Raw genomic sequence first — 24,242 nt, 5'->3', positions numbered from 1 at the left:
CCCTCCCCCCACCCCACACACACACACACACACAATCTAAACCTACCAAGCCCTCAGTCACAACTTAGCCTACAGGGACACCTAAATTAGTTCCCTTGCAGACCCACTATTCGTTGACGATGACCACTAGCCAGTCTCGAGACACTGGTTTAAAAAAACACCTCAAATGCATCCTGCTTAAATTAGGTATTCCGCCCAGTCTCTTCTCCCTTTATTCGTTCCACGTAGTAGCTGCAACAACAGCCTCCCAAAAAGGCTTACATGACCTCCAAATTAAAGCTCTTGAAAGGTGGTCCTCCAAAGCCTAATACTCTTATATAGGAACAGACCTAGCACACATTAGACAAGCTCACAAAAATCTTATCTCTTCCCAATAAATCAGCCACACAGCATTTGGAACCCCCTGGTGCGTAGGCCTACTATGTTTCTTTCGAATTGCTGTGAAGGCCCTCTCATTTGAATGCCATGTGAGCACCCATGCATTGGTCATGGAATCTCCCGTTCGAAAACAGTCTGCCCCCCTTTTGAATCACAGTGTGTGCCCTCCCATTCAAATCACAGTGTTAGCTTCATGTTCATTCAACTCATGGGCTCACCTGTTCGAATTGCAGTGTGGGCTCTCCCGATCAAAGGCTGCAGGGGACCCCTGTTCGAATCACAGTGAGGGTTCTCTCCTTTTCAAAACTTATTATGGGCTCACCCGCTTGAATTGCAGGCTCTCCTGATCGAGTGAATTGGGTCCAGAATCGTCCCTCAAACACAGTGCCTCAAAACTAACCACTTTGCCAGCACTGGCCCACAGGACCGGTCATCCGGACCAGCCCCAGGGCCTCTTTATTAATTTCCATCGAGGCCCAACATCCTAACAACTCTGGGGACCTCGGGTCTGGACCTCAATTCTCCGACCCAACACACTCACGCAGGAGACCTATTCTTTGGGTATTATACCAGGTTCTAGGGATCTCTTTCAGCTCATCTGTCACCTTCCTCTTCTCCGTTCTATCCCCCAGGCAGATCCTTGTGTGAGGCTGCCTCCACAAGTAGCAATGGCCCAGTCTTTCCTGAACATTTCTACCTCCATGGTGCGCATCGGGTAGGGCCTAAATTATTACTATTTAAAAAAAAAAAGATCTTATTTCCATCTATACAAATATTCAGCTCTCCATGTTACCCAAATCTTGTTGTCCTTTAATCTTTTCTCCTTTTTGGGGGGAATCTATGATCGGGCCTTCTCTCTCGTTTGTGTGTCCCTCTCCTTGAACAGCAAGCCAAACACGTTTACCATTATCATAATATTTACCTATTCTCATTGACCTCTTTCTAGGATCAGGCAAGGAGGTGAACTCGTGAATTCTTGTGTGTAGTGTTAATTGTGTATTGTGTTGATTTTGTGAATTTGCATTCAGATTTATTTGGGTGGGTAAATTGTATTGAATGTTAATCGTGTTTCTTTAATTGTCAGCACCTGGTGATCTTTTAATTGATTCTATCCTGTGACAAATCATGATTGAAAATGTAAGTCATGGATTGAAGCTACAGAGATGTGGTTTGTATATAAAAAGAGGGTGAATATGATGATTGTTATACACATTGAGGAAGGTCTGTGCATCTGTCTCCATTCCCCCATAACGTTATGTAATAAAAACATTAGCAGTTCACTATCGGAGTGCAGATCATCTTTTCACTCTATCACAAATACTTTTTGGGGCCACTGTATCTGTCGATCATGAAATTAATACTTGACAAGCAACATAAAAAAAGTGAAAGAAGAATAAAGGAAGTAAAATGGGAGTGTGTAAGAATGCAGATTCTACATCTTTGGGTCGTTCCAGACAAACACACATTGGCAGTAGATTGAAAAGGCTCAAATCTGAGACTATTTAACCATGGCTCAAACTTCGGCATCTTAGTGAACTGACTGTTTCTGGTACCGTCCAAGCAAATACAAACACTTCCAGCTCTGATGTTTGTGTGCTTGTGTCGTTTAGCGAGATGTTGTTATTTTTGGTTTTTCAGATTGGCGGTAATGTAATGTTTGCTTTCAAAGGTTCAATGATGTGATAGTATCTCCGTTTGTCTGTTTCTCCCTCTCTTTTTCCACTCACTTCTCCCTATCTGTTTACGTTTCCCCACTTTCCTTACTTCTCTTTCTCTCGTTTTGTTCAGCACTCTGTTGTCTGAATGTGAGGCAGACTCTTGATTTTTTTTTGTTGTTGCAAAAATCAAAGTAGTAAAACTGACAGGATTTCGGTGTGCCTCTCTCATTTTTTATAATAAATGTTATTAGATTTTTAAATCATGGGGATATAATCATAAATCAAATGGAAAAACTATTTGTAGTTAATTTTGATTTTAGTATTTCAAAAACAATCAAAAAAAATTAATAGATGAAAAGTTTTCTTTAAGGGTTAGATTCAGTCTATAGTTATTATTTATATACAGCTTTAGCTGTATTCAGTCAATACAATTCTATAGTAAGTAAATGCATACAGTACTTTGTCTGAAAGTGCGTTTTTGATTGTCCATACTGGTAAGATTGCACTGCCCCGTAGCGGATCAAGATATATCCCATCTTGACAAGTGTTTGTGCATGTATGTGAAAGTATGAGTGTTTGACTGGATAGTTTTGATATTCAAAATATCTGTATGTCTCATTGTCATTTTTAAGTTTATTCCCTGCTGCTCTGTGATTGGTGCTGTCATCTGTCACTGATGGACATGACAGGCATCTGCCCCTATCTAAACACACACACACACACGGTGGTCAGTGTCTAGTTTTTGGATACTGTCTCAAATTATGATTGACGGCTGAGGAATTTGACTGACAGGTCAGACTTGCTCAATTGGCTATTCATGATCTGTACATGCTGTGTGGATGTATGTCTGTAAATGAGAGGGTTGTTTTTGAGGGTCTGCTTTCTATGAGGGAAGCCACATCATTAAAGTTGTCCTCTACAGAGACACAAACACACACACATGCACACTCGATATGTGCAAAGGTTTTCCTTTGGGGACCCCTGAATGGATATCTGATCATGTGACTGTGGCTTAAAATCTGATTTTGGTGAGCTCTTGTAATAATCCAAGCATTTCGGTTATGGTGATTATAATAAATTAATGAATAAGTTAATTGATCGTCATAATCACTGCAGATGGATTCTCTTCAGTAACTCTTTCTTATGTTCATTAACAGTGATAACAGAGTGTGTAAAGCATTCATTAGAATACAATGACTTCTCTCAGCATTTTACTGTGTTTTATGAGTTTTTTTCTCACAGCAGGAGAAAAGAATAGGGAGCAGAAAGTGTATGACAGAGAGAGAGGGGTGAAAACAGGGATTAAGCCTCTGTTAGTTTTTGTTCATCTATTGAAATGAGGAAGAGAGTGAATGAAACATTTCTTCTAAAGCTGCTCAAGGTTATCATTCAACACCTTTTCTCTCTTTTATTCCCTCATTTTTTTTTCTACTTTACACTGCGTACTTTATTAGGAACGCATGCGCACCTACTTATTAATGTTATTATCTATTCAGCCAATCATGTGGCAGCAGTGCAACGCATAAAATATTTCAGATATGGGTCAGGAGCTTCAGTTAATGTTCACATCATCCATCAGAATGAATGTGATCTCAGAAAAAATGTGATCTCAGTGATTTCGATCACGGCATGATTTTTGGTGCCAGATGGGCTGGATTGAGTATTTCTGTAACTGCTGATCTCCTGGGATTTTCTCTAGAGTCTCTAGAATTTACTCTGAATGGTTTAAAACAAAAAACATCCAATGAATGGCAGTTTTGCAGATGGAAATGCCTTGTTGATTAGGCAGGTCAACAGAGAATTGCCAGACTGGTTCAAACTGACAAAGTCTACGGTAACTCAGATAACCAATCTGTACAATTGTAGTAAGCAGAATAGCATCTCAGAATGATTATAATCTATTGATTATTTAATATGCATGACAACACATAAATAAACCAATAATTAGAACTTCTTGGTTACTGTCATAACTTCGTTCCATGATGGAGGGAACTAGACGTTGTGTCAATGTATTGACACTAGTGGTCGCTCTTGAGAGCCCCGAACACTTCTTCTTTCTTTTGAGAAAAGGCAATGAGAATTGGCGAATGGAATTTGCATGCCACTCCCCTGGACATATGGGTATAAAAGGAGAACGAATGCCCACTATCATTCAGGTTTTGTGCTGAGGAGCCAACAACATGAAGTGTCAACAACATGTATAGCCGATTCACCTTCTAGATAATAATAGAGAAAATATACTCTTTAGCAGGAATATACACTCTTTTGGTGCTGTCGAAGCACCCAGGGGTGAAATCTGTACTCGTCGTGCCGAAGGAGACAAAGCTGCTGGAAAAGTGCCTTATATCCAACAGCATACGCTTCTTAAGAGGTGAATGGAACAGCAGTAGTATTCAGCTCACTGATAGTAAAAAATCTGAATGAGAGTGGGCATTCCTTTTCCTTTTATACCCGTATGTCCCGGGGAGTGGCATGCAAATTCCACTCAACAATTCTCATTGGCCTTTTCTCAAAAGAGGTGTTCGGGGCTCTCAAGAGTGATCCCTAGTGTCACTATATCGACACAACGTCGAGTGAGTGAAAGAAGGTGAATTGGCTATACATGTTGACGACACTTCAACAAAAATAATTGGTTTGACCAATAAATCTTTTTAACCAATATTCACACTTTTCTACTTAATTGATTCTTTAATATCAAGTTTACTGACAAGGGCTGCCATTTTCATTCTTTTCAAAGATAATAATTTTTGCAACCATTTAGAATGCAAAACAAATTTGTATTAAAATAAAGGCATATAAATAATAATAATTATCATCATCATCGTCATCATCATCATCATCACTATTGATAAAATATTCATAATACATGTTATGTTTTTATTATTGTAATCTATTGATTATTTTTATGCATGAAAATGCTAAATTAAAACAATAATTACTTTATTAAAAATATTTGGTATCAGTCGTAAAAAATATTGGTTGATCTCTATGTTGTTTGGTTTGCTCCCATCTGTATGACATCTGGAATGTTTGCTCTGTAATCTAGAAGTATTTTTGATCTAATAAATGTGCATGCAAACTGGTGTCTTGTACAGATGTCAATAAACCAGGTTACAGACAATTCTCGTTCAGTTCACGTTCAGTTCATGTTCAGTTCACGGTAGAATTACATTTTTACAGAGCAATGAATACTTACCCAGGCTGGTGGGGAAGTTTAATGTCTGCTTTGATGCTTGAACATCCTGGAATTTCAGTTAGAAATATTTGTTTAGTCTCATCAAAACTACGTGCATGTGCATGCACAAAAGAGTGTTGTGCTCGTGCATTTTTATTGTGTTCCTTCTTTGCACAGCAGCTGGTGAATTTGAAAGAGGGGACATACAGTATAATTTGTTCTCATTCTCATGTACCAATTTTTTCGTAATTTATTTTTCTTATATTGAGTCTGCATATGTCTGTGAATATTCAGTGATTTGTGAGTTTGTGTGTGTGTGTGTGTGTGTGATATTTTATCACATAAGAGCAAAGGTATTATGTGAAGTTTTCACACTGGAAGATCTTGATGAGACGTTTTATTTATTCCCTCATTTTACTCTTGCACACTGACTTCCCTTTCTCCTATTTTTCTCATTGACCAAATGTATCTAAAAAAATAACTAAAGATCACGCTAATAAATACAATGGGGATAAAAATCTGAGAGCCTTAGTGGAATTTTCTCTTTTTAAAATGTCAAAATACTAAAACTTTCTATTAATTTACAAGTTAAAATGGAAAAGAATCCCAGAATTTCATTTTGGTCTCAGACTTTTGGAACCCTCCGTATCTATTGTCTTCACTACTACAATGATTGTTAATTTTCTATCTCTGTATTTTTAAGTGATCTGAGTGAGAATCAAATCCAGGGAATCCCCAGAAAAGCATTCAGAGGAGCTACTGAGATCAAAAACCTGTGAGTCTGCTATATGTGTGAAATAGAGTGAAAAAGAGCTGTGTCACGATAATCTAATGATTGTGTGCTTTAATGAGATGCTTAGGCAAACTGACCAACACACACACACACACACACACACACACACACACACACACACACACACACGAGAGAGAGAAATGGGGGGAGTGGGCAGTGCAGGTAGATTTTAGTGGAGGAAAGCACATCAGACAGAGTGAAGAGGCTGTAAAGTGAAGAGCAGCAAGAGAAAGAAAGAGAGACAGAAATATTGTGACATCATAGGAAGAGATTGAAAGAATGGGAAGAATGTGGTTTATTAGTGAGGATTAGTGATGTGTTTGAGTGTATTGCTTTATAAAGCTGTACCATGACTGAACTGAACACCAAACAGAAGAACTGCCAACAAGATCACATCATCTTCAAATGCAGACATTATACCTCTCTCTTTCTTTCTCTCTCAGGCAATTGGACTATAATCAGATTTCCTGCATTGAAGACGGAGCCTTCCGAGCTCTGCGGGACCTAGAAGTACTGTAAGTGCACTGTGCGTGTGTGTACTTGTTTGATTATGTGTTCTTTTCAATTAAACCCATTACAAAGATCTTTCAAAAATAGCAAGGTCTTGGATCTTAGGTCATGGCTGGGTCACACTAGTCTTGCGATTGTTCCAGTTACAAACTTGATTTGATATAGAGATTGAAATTGAGATTAGAAAACTGTATACACATGATAAATGGGTATAGGTTTTGATGTATGTAGATGTCAAGATCGTGCCTGCAGTGTCGACTGATTGTATAAAACACATACTGTATGTACTTTGTAAAGTGGGATAAGTGGATAAATGGGATTGTGTCAGATTATTTTATTATTTTAATGGTTTGTCACACACAGATGTAAGGGGGTTTAGGAGATAAAATCTCTGTATAAATAGCAGATATGAATTAACAAAGTGGTTCTCTGCACATAACCACACACACACAAACAAACACATATATATGTACTCCAAAAAAAATGCCATATAATGTAATATAAAAAACATTAAATAGATTATAGAGAGAGCCAAAAATTGAAATTCTTTCATCATCTGCTCATGTCTTTCAAAACACTTGTGATTTTCTTGTGTGAAACACAAAAAGAGATGTTTAGCAGAATGTCAACCATGTTTTTTTTTTTCCATACATTAAAAGTGAATATGGGCCAAGGACAACTGTGGTCACCATTCACTTTCATTGTATGGAAAAGAGCAGATTGAAGCATCTGCTAGCTAACTTACTTGGAACAACATGAAGGTGAGTAAATGATGACAGAATTTTAAATTTTTGGGTGGACTATGTCTTTAAGTCTCATTATTGCATATACTGTATGTGCTCTCAAAATAAGTCTTAAATTATTGTCTTTTTCTATCTTTGTTTCACAGCATGCTGAATAACAACAATATCACTCGTTTGTCAGTGGCCAGTTTTAACCACATGCCCAAGCTCAGGACATTGTGAGTATCACGCACACACACGCGCGCACGCACACACACACACTCGACACATGCACAGATACACTCAAACAGCATTAAACCATTGGCATCATATCCAGCATTTATCGTGCTGGCCCTTAATAATTGTCATTATGAGGTAATAAGGTATAATAATCGCATTAATATTTTTGTTTAATTTGCATACATTTTGTAGATTGGATTCCTTTTCTGTGGTCATGACTCCAATTTGTGTGATGAGCAAAAGTGGCTAATTGCTATTTCAGTATTCTGGTCCTTGTTAACTAAACTATTTGTATCTTCAGAAGCAATATGATAGGTGTAGGTGAGAAACAGATCAATATTTATGTCCTTTCTTACCATCAATCTCCACTTTCACTTTCATATTTTGAAAGTGAAAGTGAAGATTTATGGTACAAAATGATTTGATCTGTTTCTCACCCACACCTCATATTGCTTCTGAAGATACAAATTAAACCACTGTAGTCGTATGGATTACTTTACTTTAATCACTTAATGTGATTTTTAACATTGTCATCGCCATTCAGTTGCTGAGAAGTACTACAAAAATCTTTGTTTGTGTTCAGCAGAAGAAAGAAAGTCATGCACATCTGGGATGGCATGAGACTGAGTAAATGATGAGAACAACCCCTTTCAATAATTAAAATCTATATGTAAATTACATTTGAAATGTAGTAAAAATTAATTACGAAGGCACAGTAAAAAGTTTACAGCTGAATGGCCAAGACAGCTTTAATGTTACCTTCAAATTCAATAAATAAGAATGTTGAAATCTGTTTTAATAAAAATCAACTGCTGGCTCAGAAAAATGCCCAAAGTTAAATAAACACCAATTCATTATTATTGCCATGCAGAAATATTCCACACAGTAAACTTCTAGGTTACATGCAGAGAGGAGAAAGCTGCTGGAATGCGCCATAGATCCAACAGCAGAGCTTATCTCCAGTAAAGGTGAGTGGAAAAGTGGTGAACTCAGCTTTGCTGTTGCACAACCGCTCGGCTCCGAAGAAAAAATCTGTCTGACAGTCGCTCGCCTGCTCCCCTTTATACCCATATGTCCGGGGGAGGGGCATGCAAATTCTGTCTGCCAACTTGACATTGGCCTTTTTTTCAAGTTCAGAGGTATGCGAGGCTCTCAGAAGAGACCCCTTGTGTCACTACAATCAACACAACATCGAGTGAGTGACAGAAGGGGAACAGTATGCAAACAAGTGAAAAAAAATCAATTAAAGCTGCTTTTACATAAAGTTTTGCTGGTTATTGAAAGTGAGTGACAAAAGATTCATGATTATGTTAGATGTGGTCACTGAATGGATTTTGCGTTAAAGCAATGAAAACGTCTCCGTTACTATTGTAACCTCCGTTCCCTGATGGAGGGAATGAGACGTTGTGTCAATGGAGTGACACTAGGGGTCACTCTTGGGAGGCCCAAACACCTCTGATCTTTGAGAAAAGGCAAATGAGAATTGGAGAGTGGAATTTCCATGCCACTCCCCCGGACATACGGGTATAAAAGTAGTTGGTTGCAACCACTCATTCAGGTTTTGTGCTGAGGAGCCAAGACAGAGTCCCGGACATTCCAGCAGGTAGTACAGCGTTGTGGCAAGAGGGACACAACATTTTATTCCCTCCATCAGGGAACTGAGGTTACGATAGTAACCGAGACGTTCCTCTTCTGTCACTCTCTAGACATTTGTCTAGTGAATAGACATTCACTAGACAATAGAGTCATAGCCTAGGAGAATTCAGCCTCTGTGCACCTCTGAGGAACCTGATGATCAGGATGTGCTTACTTAGGGACTTACCCTTCACTGTGTCATTGGATGACGCTATGGCGGCCACATACACCTTCAAGGACGTGGAGGTTCCAAAGGTATGGGCACAGGTGCCAGATGGTGCATCATCCGTGAGAAAGGAGGTCCTTCCACAGGGGAATCTGCCAGGGAGGTGCTGTTTCGAGGAGCATGAGGTCTGAGAACCAAGTCTGGGTGGGCCAGTATGGGGCTACGAGGGTGACTTGTTCCTCGTCCTCCCTGACCTTGCACAGGGTCTGTGCAAGTAGGCTCACTTGGGGGAATGCGTATTTGCCAGATGTGTGCCAACAGGGAATACCAGAGCGGGCAGTGGGAGGATTCCCGGGAAGCAAACAGGTCCACCTATGCTTTGCCAAATTGACTCAAATCAGCTGGACCACCTAGGGGTGGAGTCTGCACTCTCCACTGAGCGTTGCCTGCTACGACAGTGCGTCCGCTGTGGTGTCGAGACTGCCCAGGATATGAATGGCCAGCAGTGACCTCAGTCCAGAGGAGGAGATGGTGGGCGAGTTGCGACATGCGACGAGAACGTAAGCCACCTTGGTTATTTATATATGTTACCGTTGCTGGGTTGTCCATCCGGACCAGCGCGTGCATGCCTCAGATCAATGGCAATAGCCTCCGCAGGGCAAAAAGAGATGCTCTGAACCGGGGAGAGCTTGCTCTTTTCTCAGTTGACCTGAAGCACTAGATGGCTGAGGTGCGTTAACACCAGGTCCCTGTGTCCATGCAGAAACTCTTGAGAATGTGCTCATATCAGCCAGTCGTCGATGTAGTTGAATATGCGGAGCTGCCTCTGCAACCTTGGTGAAGACGTGAGGGGACAGGGACAGGCTGAAGGGGAGGACCTTGTACTGATACGCCCAGCCTTCGAAAGCAAACCGTAAGAAGGGTCTGTGTCGAGGTAAAACCAAGATGTTAATGTACACATCCTTCAGGTCTACCGGCGCAAACAAATCTTGATGTCGGACACATGCCAAAATGTGCTTCTGCGTCAGCATCTTGAATGGGAGTCTGTGGAAGGCCTGGTTCGGTACTCGCAGGTCCAAGATTGGCCGCAACCCACTGCCTTTCTTTGGCACGATGAACTAAGGGCTGTAGAACCCTTTCCTCATCTCAGCTGGATGGACAGGCTCTATCGCGCCCTTGCGCAGAAGGGTTGTGATCTCCGCACGCATGGTGGCGGCGTTCTCGCTGTGCACCGAGGTGAAGCGGATGCTGCTGAACTGGGGCAGGCGCCTTGCTAAGTGAGTCACGTAGCCAAGTCGGATGGTCCTGGCCAGCCACTGCGACAGATTGTAAAGCTTTAGCTATGCGTCCAAACTCCGGGCTAGGGGCACTAAGGGGACAATGGTGCCACTCTGGGAGATGGCCGCATTGAGAAAGTGCACAGATGCACCACGACCCCCTTATCCACCTGAGGGATCGCCGCGTACCTGTGGGCCTCCCCGCTATCGAGCGTAGAGAGAGCGGACAAGCTGGGAAATCGGATTTGGGCAGAAAAAGGTGCCCTCCATGACCTCATAGGTTTGTTGTACACTTCCGGGAAGAAAGGGATTGGGGGAACCAATCATCTAGCCGCGAGGGCTCAGGGGAGGGTGGAGGGTTCCAGTCCAACCTGACACTCCCGGCGGCCCGCGCAAGCATGGTGGTCAGCTCTGCATCAGCCTCAGACTGGGTGGACAGACCCGAAGGTGACAGCCCAGTCGAGTCCTCAGCATCCCCAAATCACCTCCAGCACCAGCCGAGCCAGCTTCATACCCATAGGCGTGGGGGGCGGCTGGAGTGGCTTTCCCCCGGTGGAAGGAAAGCCACTACCGCAACTTTGCCATGGTCATGTTCTCACAATGAGAACATGAACCATCCACGAACGCAGCCTCAGTGTGATCGCAACCCAGACACATGAGGCAGTGCCCGTGGCTGTCAGAGGCAGAGAGATAATGACCGCAATCCAGGATTCACACAAAGACGGAAAGCCATCTTTAAAAAGACGCATTTTTAAAAAGACGTTCACATCAATGTTTTGCTCTAATAGAGGAAATATACTCTTTACAGAAATATATACTCTTTTTAGTGCTGTCGAAGCGCCCAGGGGAGAACTCTGCACTAATCGTGCAGAAGGAGAGAAAACCGCTGGAATGCACTTTATATACAACAGGATACACTTCTTCAAGCTGAATGGACCTGCAGTGGAATTGAGCTTGCTTACACGCAACCGCTCGGCACCGAAGAACTGGCATACAAATTCCACTCGCCAATTCTCATTGGCCTTTTCTCAAAGTTCAGAGGTGTTTGGGGCTCCTAAGAGTGACCCCTAGTGCCACTACATCAACACAACTTTGAGTGAGTGACAGAAGGGGAACTGATCCATAGTATGAAGAGTTTTGAAAATGCATTCTCAGTATTGAGAAATTTGTGAAAAACTGTAAATTTTTCACACATTTGAGAAATATTGTAAAAAACTGTAAATATGGTTTGAGAAGAGAATGGTTTAAAAAGTCTCTTGAGGCCTCGGAATTTATGGCAAGAATCGTTTGTAGGGAAAGACAAAACAGAGAGATGCAGAGGTAATTCCTGAAGGTGCTGACCACACAAAAAACACTAGAATCTGAGTTAACAGAGAAATCACTATGTGCGTGTGTGTGTTTATGTGTGGATAATGGCTGGTTGCTGCACTGTTGGCAGGAACAGGACATTAATTAATGAACATGAAACTCTGTAATGCACAATCAATAACACATTCTAGCACACATACATACAGATTTTATTTAGATCTCAGCAACCAGAGATGGGACCAAGTCACACATGTGCAAGTCTCAAGTAAGTCTCAAGTCTTAACCTTCAAGTCTCAAGTAAGTCCCAAGTATTTTTTTCTTGGGCAAGTCAAGTCAAGTCAAGTCACAGGCTATGTCAAGTCAAGTCCAAGTCAAGTCACAGGCTATGTCAAATCAAGTCCAAGTCAAGTCACCTTATTATTTTAATTTTACCTGCAGAATCTGATCATAATAAAGTGAAAAAACAAGATATAAGTTACTGTCAGTAAATTACAATACTCATGTTCAGTAAAATACATCATGGAATCAAACAAAATTGTAACTTCATAAAATTATTTATTTTTCACTTCTGCCAACAGTGTTTGAAATGTTTTAAATTTTCAACATTGAGTCCATAAAACAAATAACAGCTTAACATCCAACAGACTCCTCTCAGAACACCTCCCTCTCTCTCTCTCTCTCTCTCAAACACAGTTACCTACATTAAACTTTGTTACATTTCTCCTCTTTCTCTCACACACACTCCCTCTCTCACACACACACTCTCTCTCTCTCACACACACACACTCTCTCTCACACACTCACTCTCACACCCACACTCACTCTCTCTCCCACACTCCCACACCCACACTCACTCACTCTCGCGCTCACACACACACACACACACACACACACACACACACACACACACACACTCACTCTCGTCTCTCGCGCTCTCACACTCCCACACCCACACTTACTCACTCACTCACACACACACACACACACACTCAGAGTATATCCATTAGTCATTACCTCTTTTAAAAGGTATTGCACCTTGAGGTACCAGCACGCGTGAACGTCATGGCAACGTACAAAACAAAGTACCTCGCGCGGGAAACACTTAACATAAATGCGTGTAACTAAGGTAAATCAAGCAGGCTAGTATGCAGCATAAGCCACGAAGTGTTGGCGAAATAAAAAATTAATGGACAGATTTTTTTTTTCCAGAAAACTTCTTGCACAAAATAAATTCAAGCACTTTCAAGGACCTGTATCTATGTATGTTTATTTTCAAGAACTTTCCAGGGCCTTGAATTTAATTTTTTAGATTCACAAACTTTCAAGGATTTCAAGGACCCGTGGGAACCCTGCTATTATTACATTAGCTAACTACCAACTAACCAGATAAAATTAACAAATTGACAAGCACTTACTGGGCAGAATGGCTCTTCAAATGGCGGACGAAATTGGAGGTTGTCGTCTGGCTGTCCGCGATCTTAACGTTGCATGTCTTGCAAAGCGCTGTTCGTCTTTTGCCATCTTGATAATAATTTTTGAAGCTGAAAGCGATGACCCTCGGTAACGTTACGTCACGTCACAAGTCATAAAAATAGCGACTCGAGTCGACTCGAGTCCAAGTCACCAAGTCACAAGTCCCCATGTCTGTCAGCAACTGTCAGTTGAAAAAAAACAATTTCTGAGCTGACTAGACAAAGTGTTAAAAGAGATGAAAAAAACCACCAAACAATCTGATGTGCTAATCCTTGAGATTAATGAAAGCAACAACTCTGATTGTGGAGAGGCTCTGGTTAACACACAGAGGTTTGATTCAGTTTTCTGATACTGAGTCTAACGTGGAGAGTGTAATTCAAAATGATATCATGTTAATGGACATGTATCAGGTTGTTTTTAAAATACCTCTAAAGAGAGAAAAAAGTAACTAGCATGGTTTTGAAACAGGCCAGAAAAAAATCAGCAACAGAGTACGGTGGACAATGAAAGCAGTGAGAGTGAATGCTCTGATTCTAATGTCTCAGTTTGCTCTCAATCCAGTTGGTCATGTCTTGACTATGGAGTGGAAGAGATAAGAAAGTTCTTGAAAGTGACCAAAAACATGAGAGGAGTGCAAAGTTTTGAATATTTTCCAGATCTCAGAAGACTTCAGGAGAATATTAAGTGTTCAATGGGTGAGGGAAGATATACTGATAAAGAAGTTTATCGTTTAAAAAAATCGTTACAAAAATCCAACTCCAATTGAGTAATGATAATGAAATGGTTTAGTTTGTATGCCCTTATTGGATGTTTTCCCATCTGTAGTCTAGTTTCATTTTCATTTTCAATGATGAACAACATTCACATTGCACCTTTAAATGTGAATGGGGCTAGAGACTGCAGAAAGAGAGCACAGATACATGAAGTAATAAAATAGAATAAAATAGATGTGCTGTTTTTGGAGGAGACACATAGCGATGGAAAAATTGCTACTAAATGGGCTAAGGAGTGGGCAGTCTCTTTTGAGTCATAATACTTAATTCAGTGGAGGAGTTGTAGTTTTTTTTTATAAGATTTTTACTCCCTCATCTTTTTCAGTTTAAGAGATTGTAAAAGGTAGATGTTTAAAAATTAAGGCTCAATTTGAAGTTCATGTTTGTTTGTTTGTATATATGCACCAACCTCACAAACAGAAAGAATGCTTTTCTAGATAAATTTAATACAGTAATAGAAAAGTGTGATGATGGGGAATTTTTGGTTTTGAGAGGAGATTTTAATTGTTTTGAAAGAAACATAGATAGGAATCATGTGGAGCCACATATGGCTTCATGCCGAAAACTGATACAAATGATAGAAGTGAATGAGCTATGTGATGTATGGAGAAATTTTAATTCTAATGTTAAACAATATACATGGACACACACTCGTGATAATTTGTTGTCAATGGCACAATTAGATATGTTTTGAAACATCATCTTAGTTTCTTCATAAATTACTCAATTGTTCCAGTAGGTTTCACTGACCACAATTTGGTTGTGTGTAAAATGATTGTAAGTTCTGTTAAGTTAAATAGTCCCTATTAACATTTCAATGTGACGTTGTTAGATTTACAGTTTAAAGATATTTTTAAGTTTTATTGGAAGTCTTTCAGAGAACAAAAATATAAATTTTCTTCTTTACAAGATTGGTGGGACACTGTGAAAGTAAATATTAGTCATTTATTTCAACAATATACTCTAAATGTCACAACATTTTTAACTCAGTCTACAGAGAATATAGAAAATGAAATTTTTGAAATTTAAGTTTTAATTCAAGAAACGGGAAGAACATTTTGATTCTCTTTTTATGAAAAGATCAGTCGTGTGATTTATTTAAAAGAAAGGCACGAGGGTTATTGGTCAGATCACGTTTCCAGATTGTGTAGCAGGTGGATGTTCCATCATAGTTTTTTTTTTTCACTTTAGAAAAAATAACGATCAAAGACCGTATATACAGAATTTACTCTTCCCAATCCTGTAAAATTAGCCTAAAAGGCCTAATCAAGGCATACCCAAAGTAAATTTAAAGCTGTTCTTGAACCGTTTGGAGTACATGCATGGTTTTGGTCACATTTGAAAGGGGACACTCTGAAGTTTTTTCCCCAGCAGACAGAATTACTGTAAGTGCTACTGATTCTGAGTAATAGAAGTTTGAACACAATGAAATAGAAGTTTTTTTTTTCCGCCTGAAATTTTTTTTGCATACAGATGCCTGCAGATGACTATAACTTGTAGCTATTAGCTTGAGAACACAATGGGATCACAGCATGAATCCTTACCTAGTCCAAGTTCAAATGTTATAACAATACCATAAAAAATGAATATTTTACACATGTTTTTCTAAGGGTACACCCAGGCGTTTTACAAAAGTGCCTTTTGGATACTCCAAAAGGACCCTTTGGTAACCTAGGACAAAAAGGCTACTACTTTTGAACGCTTCAACGTACAGTCATAATTTTGGGCTCTAATGAAAGATGACACTTAGAGCTATCATATTCCATATCCAGATCCACTATTAGTTTTGCTGACACAGAGTAACTGATGCATAAACACATTAGAGTGCCTTTTCCCTTCTTGAAACTAAATGTTGTGCATATAAAAGAGTCAAAACTAGTGCTATGGTGGACAATTTGTTTATATAAAAAATACTCAACAAACTATTTACATGAATTTTTACACAAAGTATTTACAAACCATTATAAAATTTTACATGTTTCTAGCAACATGCCAGTCATTGTAGCAGTCACATTTGTGTACAAAGCACATAGGCACAACACAGGAAGAGTACTTCACTGGTGTCTTTGCATGACACTGCCTGCACTTCAGACGACCAGCGGTGCAAGATTTGGTGATGTGCAACGGCCTGTGATGTGCTCTTCGTGGAGCAGGAGATACGGGTCTGGCTGTGGATTGAGACCCCAACTCTGTCAGCAAGGGTCTCTCTGAAAGCCCTCCTCTCTTGATGAGGTGCTGTCCTGCTGCTCCACTTTATGTGGCCGCTTGCTGAGTGGGGGAGAATAAATAAATGTAATTTAGAAAGCTAGACACAACTTTTCCATCTTTTCTGTATTCTATATATATATATATATATATATAGTTTTTCTTTTCGAGTGTGTAAATATGTATTATTGTATGTATATTTACTGTAAATACTGTATACTTTGCCAATGTACTATGGAACAAAGAGATGGGCCTACACCTCCCCCCATGAATTCAGCATTGTAACAAATAGATGGGCCTACCCCTCCCCCACCTACCCACATTGTATCAAATAGACTCTCAAACACAACATATATTCTTATTTTCAACTTATATTTATTGATTTATTTATATATATATATATATATATATATATATATATATATATATATATATATATATTTCGTGTCCATTTATATATATATATAAATATATATTTACAGTAAATATACAAAACATCTATATAGCATGTCAATAGATCTGAAACAAACAATGAACTAAAAACACGCACAAACGGTTCAAACATTCACTGAGGAAACACACGACAAAGGGTTATTACAAAATGTGTATTCATTATTCAAACTAAAGATTATTTATGCGGAATATACAGTAATATATGTTATAAAACACAAGAAAACACTTACTTGTCCAGAGCAATGTCTCATCTCTCCATATTTCCTCTGCCTCCAAATCATCCGTATTGTTTTCAGAAATTTCATCTCCAAACTCAGAATTTTCACAATGAATGCCTTCTTATATCACATCCTGAGGTGAAAATCCTGTTTTCAGCGTCCGTTTCACCATATTTAAATCGCCAAATGTGTAAACAGTTCCAAAACAACTCTCCAATGGCTTTACGCACGGAGGCGCAAAACAGTGGGTAAAGGAGATTATAGTTTGCGTACACGCATAACAGAATCATGCTCTAATTAATCCACTAAAGCCGCATATCACTGTTTTCAGAATTTCATTGGCTATACGATGCGTCAGTCATTTCCACTCTTCGATGTAATTGGTTTGATCAGTAAACAAAGGAAAGTGGGTATGCCCTTACATTCGACACAGACTGTGGTTGGGTATTGAAGGCTTTGGACAGGACATGGAAGCTCCTATTGGGTCAAATGAGGTGTCAATCGAAAGGTCAGAGTGCGTGCTTCCATTTTGATACCGGATATAGGAAATGTTTACATCTGAACTGAAGTTAGTACCGATTATATGTGAAAGATTAGGCACAGCTGCCAGGTGCTTCGAAATGATGCAACAAGAGTCTGTGGATATTTATTGATGTAATAATGTGATTTGGACTAAACATTTTACTTGATTTGATCATTTGGACATTTGACAATGAAACAACACCGTTTTTGTCGGGAAGTTATGGCTCAGTGGACTACTATGAAGCTTCGTAGGTGAGTTGCCTAAATGTTGTTATTGGTTGTTTATATGTTGGTGGTCTGACAAAGATATAGATTGTACCTGCTGTTGTGATTGTATCTTAAAATGGTTTATATCAATAGAAAATCAAGAAATGTAGCTTTCCAAAGATATGTGGCATGTGTACCAATGTAACACACAGCAGTTTTGTTTATCGCATACTTTTATTTTGTACATTTAAGGGCCCGTCCGCGGGCTTAGGTTTCCATGTCGTTAAGTTCTGAAACATCATGGTTACTGTTGTAACCTCCTTTACCTGATGGAGGGAATGAGACGTTGTTGATTGTAGTGACACAAGGGGTCTTCCTTGGGAGCCTCGCATACCTCTGAACATGAGAAAAGGCCAATGTGAAATTTGCAGACAGAATTTGCATGTCCCGCCCCCAGACATACGGGTAAAAAGGGAAGTGGGAGTGCGTCTGTCAGTTAGGTTTTTGCAATGAGGAGCTGAGAATAAGGTACGGCACCTTACAGTGGTAGGAATAGTGTCATGGCAAGGGGGACACAACATCTCGTTCCCTCCATCAGGGAACGGAGGTTACAACAGTAACCATGACATTCCCCTTCTGTCATTCACTCGACCTTGTGTCAATTGTTGTGACACAAGGGGTCCAATTTAAAAACGGCATGCACAAAATCGTGTTATGTGAACTGCTGAGACAGGTGCAAGGAGGCTGTTGCGTGCTAGAAGCAGCTGTGTCGGCCGCACATAACCCTCCCCAACACCCCCTAATAAAGTGTCATATACCGCTCTTAGGTTCCTAGTACCCGCACGGGTACAGGCGACATGACTTGACATGGGAGCAAGCCGGCCATCCACAGCCTTTTCTCTATGTTTCTCGTCATAGAGTTTAAAGTGGCTGGGGCTATCCTTTTCTGTTCCTATTCTTTAAGGGGGAAAAGGCTCTGCTGAGACAACAACCTGCCCAGACCACAACCTGCGTGGACATGGTGCGGTGGTAGATCCTGCCTGACATAGGAGGAGTTACTACAGACACGTCGACCGGAGTGCAGTCGGAACTGCCCAAGGGAGACGTGGGTCCTGGCAGCAGGGGGACCACACAGCGGAAAATACATCACAGGGAGTTGCCTGAAGCGGGAATTATGCCTGTGGATCCCAAGCCCAACACGGAGCAATTGACTCGTGGTGGGTCTGGCGGCGAATTCCTCCACTGAATTCGCAGGCCAGAGGACTAGGGTGGAAGAACATCCAGGAAGCGAGAGCTTAGTGGCTAACCTGGGAGAGAAGGCACACACTGGATCAACTTGGTGAAGGATGAAAGGTGCAAGCGGAACACCCGGTCGGCAACACGGGACAAGACCGACTCAACCCTTAGGTTGTACAATCTAGCAAAGGTGTTGGATGTTGCCCAGGCCACTGCTCTGCAGTTGTCTGGTAGAGAGGTGTCATTGGCCAGTGCCCACGAGGATGCCACACTCCTTGTAGAGAGTGCTCAAACCCTCAAGGGGCGGGCACAGCCTGGGTGTGATAGGCTAGGGAGATAGCATCAACGACCCAATGAGCCAACCTCTGTTTGTAGACAGTGTTCCCTTTCCGCCATCCGCCAAAGCAGACAAAGAGCTGCTCAGAGCATCTAAAGCCCTGCGTGCGGTCCACATAGATACGCAAAGCACGTACCGGACACAACAACAAAGAGGCTGGGTCTGCCTCCTTCCAGAGCAAGGCTTTCAGGTTCACGACCTGGTCCCTGAAGGGGGTCGTAGGAATTTCGGGCACGTAGCCCTGTCGCGGACTTAGGATGACGTGAGCATCTGCCTGACCGAACTCCAGGCAAGTGTCGCTGACAAGAATGCTTGCAGGTCCCCAACCCTCTTGATGGAAGCGAGTGCGATCAGGAGGGCCGTCTTCAAGGAGAGGGCTTTGAGCTTGACTGAATGAAGCGGCTCGAAGGGGGGTCTCTGAAGGCCTGAGAGGACCACTGAGAGATCTCAGGAGGGGAACAGGCTTGGCCGGGAAGGGTTCAACCTCCGGGTGCCTCTAAGTATCCTGATAATCAGGTTGTGCTTACCAAGGGACTTTCCATCCAATGCGTCGTGGTGGGCTGCGCATCTCTGCAGGTCTTCAGATCTGGAAGAACACCAATTTGCGAACAGACCCCACTTGAGGGCGTAAAGCTGCCTGGTAGAGGGAGCTCTGGCTCCGCCATCATGTTGTGGTCGCCAGGATGTGAGTGGTGTGCAGCGACCTGAGTCACAGCTGACTCCAAAGGAGGAGATGGAAGGCGAGTTGTGACATATGATGAGATGGCACGCCGCCTTGGCGATTTATGTACGCTACTGTCGCGGTGTAGTCTGAATGTATCAATACCTGCTTGCCCCGAACTAGTGGGAGAAACCTCTGCAGGGCAAGGAAAACAGCCAACAGCTCGAGGCAATTGATGTGCCAATGCAGGCGGGGCCCCATCCATGAGCCAGCGGCTGCATGCCCATTGCACATGGTGCCCCAACCCAGTTGAGAGGTGTCTGTGATGACCATGACATGTCTGGACACCTGCTGTAGGATTGACTCATGTCCGCAGAAAACAGAGGTCTGTCCAAGGTTTGAAAGTCTGACGGCAGGAAGATGTGATTAACACACAGTATGCCATATGCCCCAGGAGCCTCTGGAACTGTTTGAGAGGAACTGCTGTACCTGGCTTGAAGCGAGCGAGGCATCTGAGCACTGACTGCATGCGTTTGTTTGTGAGGCGTGCTGACATTCAGACTGAGTCTAACTCCAAGCCGAGAAAAAAAATATGCTCTGAACTGGAGAGAGCTTGCTCTTTTCCCGGTTGACCTGCACCTGGTCCCTGTGGGCGCATAGAAACTCTTGAGAGTGTGCTAGGATGAGCCAGTTGTCGAGGTAATTGAGTATGCGGATGCCCACTTCCCGAAGCAGGGCAAGGGCTGCCTCTGCAACAGGCCAAAGGGGAGGACCTTGTACTGATACGCCTGGCTGTCGAACGCGAACCGCAGAAAGGGTCGGTGTCGAGGTAGAATGGAGACGTGAAAGTGTCCTTCAGGTCTGCCGCCGCGAACCAATTTTGATGCTGAACCCAGGTTAAGATTTGGTTCTGCATGAGCATTTTGAATGGGAGTCTGTGTAAAGTTTGGTTGAGAACTCGCAAGTCCAATATTGGCCCCAACCCACCGCGTTTTTTGCGTACGATGAAGAAAGGGCTGTAGAAACCCTTCTTCATCTCGGCTGGAGATGAAGAAGGGTTGTAAAAGGCCTCTCCTTTATGAACTGTGAATGTACTTGTGTTTTATCAGCTCATACTGATAAACAGTTGTTATTGTTAAAGAGCAAAATGATGTCAAGTCAAGTCAATATTATTTGTATAGAGCCTTTCACAACACACATCGTTTCAAAGCAGCCTTACAGAAGATCAGGCATTAACAGACGATACATTTGTAATGTCTATAATGTCGATGAATCATCATTGTGTAATTAGATAAAATACGATTGTTAATTGTGTTTAAAAATAAGTAATTCAATAATAAACGTATTAATAACCCCAGTGAGCAAGCTGAAGGCGACTGTGGCAAGGAACACAAAGCTCCATAAGATGTTGATTAATGGAGAAAAATAACCTTGGGAGAAACCAGACTCACTGTGGGGGCCAGTTCTCCTCTGGCTAACATCATGAATATAATGTAAATATCACTTTTGTATAGTTAAAGTCATGGTTTAAAATGATTCAACTAAGTATGTGTTAAGGGTCAGTGTTTAAACAAAGATTTTGTGTGAACTGTAAGATTAATGACTAATGTCTTTGAAGTCCATCCTGGATTAACTGCAGAAGTTCACATAAATGCAATTGTCCTTGTTAATTGGCTGATGAAGGCTTTTGTTGGCAATTGTTAGTCTATGCATTCCATTTCAAGATCGTAGTCCATCAATAGACCGAGGTGATGTAGGTAAAGATCAGGGATGTGAAACGCAGTTCAACCTGGCCTGTAATCTCGGTGAGGTTCGGTTGGGTCCATCCTAAATCCAAAGTTCAGACAATGGCATATGAAGTATCCCATGTCTTATGGTTGGCGTTGGCATCAGTTCATCCTCTGAAGTCCATCATAATAGACTGAAGTGATGTTTGGCTGGCACCGGCTGCATTTAGTCATCATCATTCAGTCTTCTATCATTCAGTAGAAGTGGAGTCCAACATGAAGCAGGAAGGGTGCTGGAAGGGTGCTGGATCCAGCCAGTTCTGGTGACCTTCAGGATAGGAGTCCCGAGGTTAAGACAGGGAAACAAATAAAATAATATAGGCATAGATGTCATTCAATTTATTGCAGAGTTATAAATCATGATCAATGTTTCTGGTTTCTGTTTCTGGCAGACTAAACTAAAGCAGCCTAATTGTGGGTTGGATGATAAATTAGGTGTATGCCTGGCTAAATGGATGAGTCTTTAGTCTATACTTAAACTGAAGGAGTGTTTCTGCATCTCGAACAGTGTTAGTGTCACGTTCCTCTGTTGTCTACCCTGTGTTCTGTGTCTCACTATTCACGTTCATGTCATGTTTCCTTGTCTGCTCCGTGTTTTCCATTTCACCCGTCACCGTTCACGCTCCATGTCACGTTTTCCTTGTTGTCCGCCCCGTGTTTCACTGTCCTTGTCTAAAACTACATTTCCTACTATCCACCTGCCATCAGCACTGCCATTTTGGTTCATTGTTCTCACCTGTGTCTAATCCAGTCATCACTCCCTGTGTATTTAAGCCCTGCTTTTTGTTCACTCCCTGTCGATTGTTGAATGTTCATGTCTGGTTTCTTGTTGTGCATTTGCCCTTGTTTCCTGCCCTTCATGTTCATTCTTCCAGCTGTGTGTTCGTTTGTGTTTAGTTAAGTTTTTCCCATCGTGGACTGTTCTTTTGTTCTTGTGTTTGTTTATTTTGCTAGTTTGTTAATAAAACCTGCTTTTGGATCCGCAACCCCTGTCTGCCTTTTCCTGCATTCGTCACAGTTAGGGAGACTATTCCATAGTTTAGGAGCCAAATATGAAAAGTATCTACCTCCTTTTGTGGATTTTGATATTCTAGGAACTATTAACAGGCCAGAATTTTGCGATCGTAATGAACGTGATGGAATATAGCGTGGTTGAAGATCATTTAAGTACTGTGGAGCTAGACCATTCAAAGCTTTGTACGTAGTTAACATAATTTTAAAATGAATAAGTAATTTAACAGGTAGCCAGTGTAACGATGATAAAATGGGGCTAATATGATCATATTTCTTGGTTCTAATTAGCACTCTGGCTGCTGCATTTTGAACCAATTGAAGTTTATTTATTGATCTTGCTGGACATTCTCTCTTGCTGGAGTAATGCATTACAATAATCTAGTCTTGAGGCCATGAACGCATGAATTAGTTTTTCGGCATCAGCAACAGAGAGCATGTGACGTACTTTAGCAATATTTCTTAGGTGGAAGAATGCTGTTCTACAAACATTGGTAATTTGATTTTCAAAGGACAGATTGGTATCAAATATAACACCTAAGTTCTTCGCTGTTGAAGATGATGTAATGGTACATCCATCGAGAGTTCAATTATATTGTAGTGGCTTATTTTTATAGTTTTTTGGTCCAATAATTAGTACCTCTGTTTTGTCAGAATTGAGTAGAAGGAAATTTCTGGGCATCCAATCTTTTATTTCATTGATACACTGTGTTAATTTGGATAATTGTTAAATCTCATCAGGTTTTGAAGAAATATAAAGTTGTGTATCGTCGGCATAGCAGTGGAAACTTATTCCACGATTCCTGATAATATCTCCCAGGGGAAGCATATACAAGGAGCAAAGCAGAGGCCCTAAAACTGATCCCTGTGGCACTCCATATTTTAATTTTGTTTGGTTTGACAATTCTTCATTTACATAGACAAAGTGGTAGCGGTCTGCTAAATATGACCTAAACCTTGCTAATGCAACTCTACAAATGCCAACATAATTCTCTAGCCTATTCAAGAGAATGTCGTGATCTATCGTGTCAAATGCCGCACTAAGATATAAAAGCACTAGAAGAGAAATGCAGCCGCGATCAGATGATAAGAGCAAGTCATTTGTAACTCTGATAAATGCAGTCTGTACTGTGGTGAGTCCTAAATCCTGACTGAAATTCTTTGTATATACTATTTCTCTGTAGAAATGAACATATTTGGGAGGATACTACATTTTTGACATAAATGGGAGATTTGAAATCAGTCCATAATTAGCCAATTCTCCAGGATCAAGTTGTGGCTTCTTAATAAGCAGTTTGATAACTGCCATTTAAAATTTTCTAGGGGTATGTCCTAAGCATAGCGAGGAGTTAATAATTTTAAGAAGAGGTTCTGAAATTACAGGAGATACCCCTTTTAAGAGCTTAGTTGATATAGGATCTAACAAACATGTTGATATAGGATCTAACAAACATGGCTTTTGATGTTTCGATAAGTTTTGTTAGCTCTTCATGACCA

The 24,242-nt window shown here is 41.1% G+C and overlaps 1 protein-coding gene across 1 annotated transcript in view; it reads left to right on the top strand.

Annotated features, from left to right (window-relative positions):
- Positions 1-1,046: 1,046 nt before the first annotated feature.
- LOC127643526 (slit homolog 2 protein-like) overlaps positions 1,047-24,242 on the top strand; it is a 111,627-nt gene continuing 88,431 nt past the window's right edge. Inside the window, exons 1-4 of the mRNA XM_052126320.1 lie at positions 1,047-1,093; positions 5,915-5,986; positions 6,448-6,519; positions 7,404-7,475. Of these exons, the coding sequence (XP_051982280.1) occupies positions 1,047-1,093; positions 5,915-5,986; positions 6,448-6,519; positions 7,404-7,475 (263 nt within the window). The remainder of the gene's footprint in view (positions 1,094-5,914; positions 5,987-6,447; positions 6,520-7,403; positions 7,476-24,242) is intronic.

The sequence above is a fragment of the Xyrauchen texanus genome, chromosome 5 (genome assembly GCF_025860055.1).
Source record: "Xyrauchen texanus isolate HMW12.3.18 chromosome 5, RBS_HiC_50CHRs, whole genome shotgun sequence".
In the NCBI taxonomy this organism is placed as follows: Eukaryota; Metazoa; Chordata; class Actinopteri; order Cypriniformes; family Catostomidae; genus Xyrauchen; species Xyrauchen texanus.
This window is presented reverse-complemented; position numbering and strand designations above follow the sequence as displayed.